Below are 9495 nucleotides of genomic sequence, written 5' to 3'. Positions count from 1 at the left end.
AATAAAATTTGGGCTCTTACAACTTACAAGGCTACGTCGTGATATAGCTACCTTATTAGTCAACGTACATAAGGTACATGACACCATAGTATTATTCTTGCAATTGCAAGTATGCTATATATATTTATATAAAAGGTAATAACTAGAAAATTAGGGTGACATTTGGTTGGAGATAATGAAATGAAAAGAAACAATTTTTATTTTATTCTTTTGTTTGGTTGCATCATTTTGGTAGAATGATTATTTTATTTTGAAATAAAATAAATTACCATTCCAATTAATGGAAGATGAGAAAAATTTTAATAATTTTTTTATCAATTATTTTAATCATTCTAAATTTAATTTTATTTTATTTATATTTTCATTCACATTTTTATTCCTTTCAATTAAAGGCCATCTAATTGTTAAATATATATTTTTTTAGTTCTGATATTACATCTTTATATATTAAAAGTGCCTATCTAACGGCAATTCTTGGTTTAACGATTCTTGGTTTAGCGATTTTTTTTTTATTTTGAAAATAGACGGAACGTAAACGGAAGGGTAACGTGAGCGTCTCAATTGAAACCTCCTGAAGAATAGCTCAATCAGTTCTGTAAATTGATTGCCCGCACACAATATTTTATCCAGGACGTTAACCTCCTCTTTGAAATCGCCTCCTAAAATTGCTCTTTTTCTCCATCTGCTGAAATAGAAATTGAAATTGATAAATGAATTTCTCATTTAGAATGGATTTTCAATTTTTAATTTTTTAACACTCAAATGAGAAATTGCATCACCACTGGCCTCTGCCCAATCTCTTCACCACACTCCGGTCTGATGGTCTTCCCTCTCGCGCTCTCAGTCTCAATCTCATTCTTAATCGCTACTTTCTGATCGAAAGAATCCAAAAACTGTGGCATTTTGAAATCGACTCATCTTATTCTCTGCCCGAGTCTCCTTCAAAACCCCACTTAGTGAGAGAAGCTTTTCTCAGAAGCTAGAGAGAGAAACAAAATCAACAGAGTAGAGAGAGAGAGCTTCAAAACCCATAACTCTTTCTCTCTTCTTTCTCTCGAGCCCCCTATCTCTGGTTTCCCTCTCTCTTTCTCTCTCCCGAGCCCCCTATCTCTGGTATATTTTATGTCCGAATTATTTATCAATTTCTATATATATTCATGTATCAGAAGATGGTTGTGTGTGCTGATTTGATATGCGGTGCAAAGATGTGGTGAACACCATGGAAGTGGGGAATGAAGCGATCTCATCCATTTGTTTAAGTCTGGTACGGTACGAGTATATGTTTCGCTTGAGATTTGATTGTGGGTGTCCTCATTGATTCCTTTCCTGTGAGAAAGTATTGGAAACTACTTCTACTTTTAATTTTTTGTGTATGTAGTAATTCTCGGAACTGGGTAGTTTTATTTTCATATCATAATTATGACATTTTTATGGAGAACCATTTTAGCTCATATGTGGTTAATTTATGCGAAAATTGAAACAAAATGTATGTATTTGGATCTCATATAACTCATATATTTATATCTTATGTATGTATAATACAACATAATATTCTTCTCAAGATTATTGATTATTTCTGGGAAATTCTGGTGGGCTTATTATTTTCTCCTTGGTAGTTTCTAATTGGTATTAATCACACATTTGATATAGGAAATGAAAACATCATTTATGTTTCCTCGGGAAGTGAAGTCAAGAGCTTTGATGTCCATCTGGTAACCATTCTTGCTCTTGGTTTTGGTATTATACGTTTTTCTATTGGTATCTTGTTTGTTCACATTAACATATATCGTTTATCTTTATGCGGAATTTGTGATATATAATAGTATTGTTTCTTTTATTTTAACAAAGTATGTTTTGTTTCTATTAAGTTTGTAGGTAATTTATTTTGCAGGCCTTCTCTTGGAAGCCGTTGGAGACTTATGAATATAATAAGGATGAGATAAATCAGGTAGACATTAAGTTCATTCTCTTACACTATTAATCTCAGAGGAAAAAAATGAGCTAGATTTGTGAATTTTTATTTTTATGTGATCCGATTCCGCTAATTCTTACACATGGAATCATAATCCTGTTCTTGCGGTGCTTGCAACTTCAAGTCTTCTTTGCTTACGGTAGGATGATGGTGGCAAGGTTCTTACCATCTATTTCATAGATAATTTTACGTTAGTGTTCATTAAACAATAAATTTTAGACATTCTCATCAGCAAAAAAAGCTGAAATTGTAGCCAGACATTTTGGTTGTGTTTCTTCTATTCTGATTCTGTGCTCATTAAAATACATGTTGCAGATCATAGACATTAGCCAGAAATGTCTCTATAAAACATTGAGAGCTGGCCATCAGGTTCTTTCTCATCTCTTGCTATATTTTTTGTTTATATGTATTTCTTTTTTCTCAATTTAAATGTGAATGAGCGAGCAATATCATTGAAAATAGAAAACAAAGACAACGAGGATATTAAGCTCGACCTTGATCACCACGGTTACGGACCTTGCCCAGAGCTCGATAACAAGAACATTGTATTCGATTTGTTATTATTATTTTTTTTTATTATTAAGATGGGATTATGTGTCTTGTGATGTATATATATGCATGAAATGAATGGGCAACATTTTCTTTAAGGAAAGATAAAAGGTTCTTTCTAGATTAAGGAATAGATTCAAGTTGATAAGGGGAATCGGTCTTGTGTGTTTTGTGAAAGTTTGGGAGTTGAAAAGGGCATATTGTTTGTTGATAGAGATGTAACATTCAATCCTCGTCATTTGTTTGACTGTAACTCTTTCCAAGAGAATGTGTAGTTTATAGTCAATGTGTTATCTTCATGAAGTTAATAAGGCAACCTTTTGGCTATGCTTGATTCATCTCTGTTAAAAATCCATAGCTATGTATAATAGTGGAGAATGTTTTCAATTTCTCAAAGACACTAAAATTCTTCCTAAAAAATATAAAGTATGAGTAAAAATAATTACAATATAATTTCAGTCACAATAAATTTTATAATTAAGTTATACCTGTATATTATTTTTATTGTTTAGTTATAAGATTTTTATTTTTTTTGTTACTAAATGATAATTTGAAATTCTTTGTTGCGATTTTCTGAGGCCATCTTTCTTGCTGTCTTTTAACTCAATTCATGCAACATCTCAAGCAATACAATCACATGAGACAAGGGTAGTTTTCCCTTAATGAAGCTCTATGAGATATAGAGTTGGTAAGAAAATATGTGGACAGTATTCAATCACTGAATCACATAGCACTTTGCAATGAATGTGAATGATTTGTTGTAATATATCTTGCTGTGTCAAAGTTATACAAGTTATACAAGTATTGGCTTTCATTAAGAACACAAGTTATATAAGTATTGGCTTTCATTATATTAGGGGTGCTTTGATATTGTGTTTACTGTTTACTAATGAGCTGGTTTTCTTTACAGTACGAGTAAGGATGTGTAATGATTTAGTAGTTTTCTCATTTAGGAAAAGAAGTCACACCTGCCCACCAAAATTGATATTTTGTAAACCATGTTAGATATATATTATGGGTTTTAGGAATTTATTGGAGAAAATAAATTTAATCTTAAGATAAGATGTGTAATTTTTTTTTTCTTTTTTTTGCAGGTAAGAGCAATCCATACTCAAATGGTGAGATGAATTTTTTGCGTGATCAGTAGATTGAATTCGTCTGAACACAGGACAAGAGCTATTATCATGATCAATTTCTGTTTTTGTTTATATTTTACACTATAACCAATTACTTTCATATAAAGTAAGTTTGAGTACGTAGTTTGTATATATTTCAGTTTTTGTTCATTTTTAATTTATGTTTATACTTTATTCTAACTAATTGTGACAATATATAAATTAGTAAAAATTAATTATTGCAAGGAAAAAAATATTTTTTTTATTTTTTTCTTTTTTATTTGCAAACCAATGACGGGCAGAAACTGTCGCTAAAAAATATGAAATTTATAAGTGAACTGAAAATTTTACTGTAAGCGACGGTTTAAAACTGTGCCTATAACACTATAGGCGACAGTTTTAAACTGTGGCCTCTACTTTAGCCCACGGTTTTAAAATGTAGCCTAAACTATAGGCCACGGTTTAAAACTGCCGTGGCCTATAGTATTTTCTCGACGGTTTAAAACCATCGTCTATTTTACCCAGTATTCGCGACGCTCGTATAGGCGACGGTTTTATGGACTGTCGGGAATTTTTTGCCCGACAGTGTAAAACTGACAGGAATTTGAGGTTTTTTAGTAGTGTACATCACAATCTTGTTGATTGCAAAATGATTTGAAGTCTACAGAACATGGTATTGGGTACTTTTATTGTTACATTATAGGTAACAACCACACACACAGAGATGATAACTATCACTGTTTGGATATGAAGCACTGAAATTATACACAGAATACAGGAAGAGAATCTGTGAGGCTTCCATGAATGAAGTGCACCTCATCTTGCATTTTATGCTCTTTGTTGCCTCTTACTAGGTACTATTGGTGGACTTCGAGTCGGGCTCATTTCATAATCCAGTTCTTCTCGAGATTGACATCATTTCACATGTACTACTTTGTCACTAAACTAATCTATTACACAACTCTCATTTTAGTACATAAACTTTATATTACACGTGTTAAATCATTTTGGCCTGTAATTTTAACTACTTAGGCGGCCTACCTAGCCCCTAAGAATAAAGACCACTACTTTTGATTCTAAGTTAACCAAGTCTTAATTTTTATAGGTAGCAAGTTCAACAACATTTGTTATGGCATTTTCATTATTCTTGTGAAGTTTTTTTCTCCTCAAGAGGTTCCCTATTTCTTATTGTGGTGTTTCTTTCTCTGATTCGATATGTATTTATATATATATAATTATATCCACACATTTGATTCATCTTATTTTTTTGTACTATAAATTCTCTATGTAGCTATAGACCTCTCAAGAGTATGGCTGATTTTTGTAGTTTGGAAGAACATCAATTATTGTGTTCATTCTCTATGGTGTGATCTTTTCCTCAGAGTAATTCTCCTATAGCCTATATATATGGACAATTACAAGCATTGATTTTGGACAACAATCAAGCTTAAATTGGTGTTAGAATGAGTTAGAGGTTGTGTATATTAGGAGTATCCATATTAAGATTAATGTCCTGTTTATTTATTAATAAATATATACTTAACATTTCTTTTATAAAACATTATGTTTTATTTATTAAATACTCGGTTTGTCTTTACAAGTACAATCGTTCATATGATAATATCATTTTACACAGTTTTTATAAATTTAAATTTACATTACAATACTATGCTAAAAAAAAAACTAAATAAAACAAGACCAAAACCCCAAATAAAACTAACAATACGTGCCTCGGCACGTAACATTCAACTAGTAGTTAATTATAAGTATGGTCATTGTTTTTTGTTTTAGTTAATTTGTGAGGAAAATTATTAGTTGGTGGATTAATATTATTAAGAAATCATAAAATTAATTTGTCAAAGAAATTAGCACTAGTTTTTTTTTTTAATAAAGAAATTAGCACTAGTTAGTACTCGTAGATCCTAATTTTTATTTTTTTTTATTATTGGTCAGAGCATAGGTCCCAATTCTTAACCAAGAAGACAAAAAAAAAAAAAGTTAATGCTGTAAATGGAAAATTATAAAACCTAATTCTTACACTTTCTTCAATTTAATGGCCACGCTTACATCTCTCCCCTAAACAGCTCGACCTCTTAAAAATCATTTCAGAATATTAATAATTAATAAAATAAAAAATGAACAGCTACTACTCCCTCCATGTATCTATGTGGCCAATGCAAACTAAGCAAAACTTGTTGTCAATTTTACCAATTTCATTTTATTCTTTGATGCTTATTCTACCTCATTTATTCACCATCCAAATCACATTTCCTTGTTCATCATCCAAAAAAGGAAAGAAAATAACAAAATAATCCAACCAAAAAATTAAAAAAAAAAAAGAAAAAAGAAAAAAGAAGAGAGAGATAGAAAGAAAGAAAGATCAATTCCAACAAAACATAAACACATAGACATTGAAATCCAAGAAACTCAAATCTTCCAAAAAGTCATTAAAATTGTTTGGCATCAAGACAATTTGAGGGAGTAGGTGCCGTTTCATTTGCTATATACACAATATAGCTAATGGGTGTGCGCGTGGGCAGGCTTCTGCGCGCACAATCCCCAGAAACATTCTTCTTTGCCATCTTCTTCCTCACATCATGGACAATCATCGCCTCATTTTCATCGTTGGCCTCCGGTTCCCCGGACGCCATTGACGCCTTAATGCGGTTCAAGAACTCCTTATCCAACAGCAAATCTTTGGCCAATTGGGACCCAAACAAGAGCACACCATGCAACGGTCATAGGGCAAATTGGATAGGCGTCCTTTGCTTCAATGGAAAAGTTCGCGGGCTTCAGCTCGAGAACATGGGGCTTAAAGGGGTGGCGGACGTAGATTTGCTGGTGTCGTTGCCTCATTTTAAGACCCTGAGCTTCATGAACAACACGCTGGCCGGGCCAATCCCTGACTTGAAGCGGCTCAGCACTCTAAGGTCGGTTTACTTGTCTTACAATCATTTTTCTGGTGAGATACCAGATGATGTATTCGTTGGTATGAGGTTTCTCAAGAAGGTTTTGCTGTCCAACAATGAGTTTCAAGGGAAGATCCCTTCGTCCCTTGCCACTTTACCTAAACTTGTTGTGTTGAGGCTTGATGGCAACAAGTTTAATGGCCTGATTCCAAATTTTACTCAGACTACCTTAAAGACAATTAGTTTGGCCAATAATGAATTGGAAGGTCTTATTCCCGAAAGCCTTAGAAAGGTTGATCCAAATGAATTTGCAGGTAATAATAATAATAATACGAATCCTACATATATTATATCATAATTGAGTTTCCTTCATACAAAGTTCCTTTCTAATGTGATCTCAATTTATTATTAATGCATTCCAACAAAATGTCATACATATATTAATATTGCAATAGATTTGATATTCTCCGACAAACATCCCCTACAAATATATATGTGTATATATTTTAGGTTTGGTGTGATATTTTGTGTTCTGTTTTGTATTTATGTAGATTGACTGAAAACCAACCAAATACATTAAAATTATAGCTTATAATTACTTTATAAATATGCTATTTATGCTTGCAAATTATTATATATCTTGCATGATTACTCGAATGGTTGCTCTTGCCTATTTATATTTTGGAAACCATTTTCCTATTTCATAATAATTATTAAGTACAATATCTAAGACTTAATAATAAATTATACGTACGAATAATAATATTTTTGAAAGAGTTGCTACTAATGTTGATGTGTTATATATGTTTGCAGGTAATAAAAATCTCTGTGGACCTCCTCTAGGCTCATGCATAGACCCATCATCATCATCGACCATGGATAACGTCACTTTGTCACCTCCTCACACTAGTGATATCTACAAAAAGAATTCACACCTTCTAAAATTCGTGCTAATTATACTCATCATAGTCCTCATATTGGTAATTTTTATTTCGGCTATCATCATAGCTTGCTCCAATAATCGAAGAAGATCACCAATGTTACTAGATAGGACTAGCTCAACGATGAGCATATCTCATTGTCACCGCAACTCAGTTGTTATGAGATCACTAGAAAACAACCAAATGGATACAAAACTGGACGCTGTAGCGGCGGCCAAAGCGAATAATGGCCACGCCACCAAGAGATCATCGGTAGTGGCCGGAGAAGGGAGATTGACGTTTTTGAAGGATACCAGGGAAAGATTCGATTTGCCTGATTTGCTAAAAGCGTCGGCTGAGATATTGGGGAGCGGTACTTTTGGTGCTTCGTACAAGGCAACCATTCATTGTGATGCCATGGTTGTGAAAAGGTATAGGCAAATGAACAGTTTAGGAAGAGATGAGTTTCATGAGCACATGAGGAGGCTAGGGAGATTGGCCCATCCAAACTTGCTTCCTCTTGTGGCTTATTACTATAGAAAAGAAGAGAAGCTCTTGGTTTATGACTTTGTGGAGAATGGGAGCTTGGCTTTTCATCTTCATGGTAAGTTCATTAATTAAATACTTGCTCTATATGTGAGTCAATCACATTACCTTATATTGTTTTTAAATCCAATACTAAATTAGACTAACTAATTATTAATCAGTATAAAGTAGTGTTAGACGCTATAAATATAAAAGCTACAACAGCAATACTTATGACTATCAATAAAATAAGAAAATTATATATGAATATATGCATGGTTTCCTACTTCTTATATATAAGATTTGTTTATTTAAAATGACTTGATACTAACCATGGAGCAGTTTTGACCAACATGATATGTTAATATAAATTTGTATAGGAAATCATCGTAATTCAAAGCAATCAGCGCTGGATTGGCCAACGAGGCTTAGAATCATAAAAGGCACAGTCAAAGGCTTGCAATACCTCTACAAAACCCTACCAAACCTGGTGGTACCTCATGGCCATCTTAAGTCCTCCAACGTGGTCTTAGGTGAGAACTTCGAGCCCTTAATGACAGACTACGGCCTACTCCCGGCCATAAACTTAGACCACGCGGAGTACCTCATGATGGCTTACAAGTCCCCGGAGTACGCCAAGCTGCGGCGCATCACCAAGAAGACCGACGTGTGGAGTCTAGGAATACTAATACTCGAAATACTAACGGGAAAGTTCCCGGAGAACTACCTAACGCAGCGATACGACCCCGAGGCTGACCTCGCGAGTTGGGTGAACAAGATGATCAAGGAGAAGAGGACGAGCCAAGTTTTTGATGAGGAGATGAAAGGTGTCAAGAACAGTAAGGCTGAGCTTCTAAAGCTTTTGAAGATTGGTGTGAGTTGTTGTGAGGAGGATTTGGACATGAGAATGGATTTGAATGAGGCTTTTGAGAAGATTGAGGAACTCAATCATCATGATTGTCTTGATGATGATGATCATGATAATCATAATAATGCAGGAGATCATCATCATCTGTTTTCTCCCATTGTTGTTAGTGGAAGAAAATTGTCATCAGATCAAGAAGATAGTTACATTTCCAGAGCTATGTAATGATGATGAGAAATATTTGAGATGAGATGATGATCTGTCTAGCTAGCTTTCTATATCCAATGATGTTTTAATTTGAAGTTTTTCTCATATATGTATAATACATTGGATTAAAGTACTTTTGAAGATATAGATGACTTCTCGGTTTGTAGGGTATATATATTAAAATATATATAGAAGTGATGAGTTCTCTGACTAAAAATTCATGTTTTCTTATGTCAATGTATGTGCAGTGCTTATTTTGTAGAGAGAAAAATTAATTTATCAACACGCGTTATATTGTTGACTCTCTTTTGTATCAAAATATTATCAATTTTATTTTCATTTATTATTTACTTATATTTTAATTAATAATATTGTTATTAAGTATTAGTGGTGCTTAGCATGTTCTATAAAGGTGTGACGCTCTACAATTAAT

The 9495-nt window shown here is 33.2% G+C and overlaps 1 protein-coding gene and 2 long non-coding RNA genes across 4 annotated transcripts; all 3 read left to right on the top strand.

Moving 5' to 3' along the window:
- Positions 1–691: 691 nt before the first annotated feature.
- On the top strand, positions 692–1973 carry LOC133036461 (uncharacterized). Of its 2 annotated transcripts, none has more exons than XR_009687099.1 (3): positions 692–1264; positions 1651–1712; positions 1892–1973. It is a non-coding gene; the product is annotated as an uncharacterized LOC133036461 (long non-coding RNA). The 2 variants fall into 2 exon arrangements; XR_009687100.1 differs by having other exon boundaries at positions 1869–1948.
- A 208-nt stretch (positions 1974–2181) lies between these two features.
- Positions 2182–3901, top strand: LOC133036460 (uncharacterized). The gene is made up of 2 exons (XR_009687098.1): positions 2182–2341; positions 3616–3901. It is a non-coding gene; the product is annotated as an uncharacterized LOC133036460 (long non-coding RNA).
- Positions 3902–5779: 1878 nt separating this feature from the next.
- On the top strand, positions 5780–9207 carry LOC115713410 (pollen receptor-like kinase 4). The gene is made up of 3 exons (XM_030641894.2): positions 5780–6859; positions 7359–8069; positions 8371–9207. The coding sequence occupies exons 1-3, from the start codon at positions 6157–6159 to the stop codon at positions 9078–9080; spliced, it is 2124 nt and encodes a 707-aa protein (XP_030497754.1). The 5' UTR covers positions 5780–6156; the 3' UTR covers positions 9081–9207.
- Positions 9208–9495: the final 288 nt, after the last annotated feature.

This window comes from Cannabis sativa, chromosome 4, assembly GCF_029168945.1.
Source record: "Cannabis sativa cultivar Pink pepper isolate KNU-18-1 chromosome 4, ASM2916894v1, whole genome shotgun sequence".
Lineage (NCBI taxonomy): Eukaryota > Viridiplantae > Streptophyta > Magnoliopsida > Rosales > Cannabaceae > Cannabis > Cannabis sativa.
This window is presented reverse-complemented; position numbering and strand designations above follow the sequence as displayed.

What these genes read in the sequence shown, in the direction of transcription:
- LOC115713410 (XM_030641894.2), top strand. Translation starts at nt 6,157, where the DNA reads ATGGGTGTGCGCGTGGGCAGGCTTCTGCGCGCACAATCCCCAGAAACA. An exon ending in TGATCCAAATGAATTTGCAG is followed by an intron (nt 6,860 to 7,358) that starts GTAATAATAATA and finishes ATATGTTTGCAG; the next exon opens with GTAATAAAAATCTCTGTGGA. An exon ending in CTTGGCTTTTCATCTTCATG is followed by an intron (nt 8,070 to 8,370) that starts GTAAGTTCATTA and finishes AAATTTGTATAG; the next exon opens with GAAATCATCGTAATTCAAAG.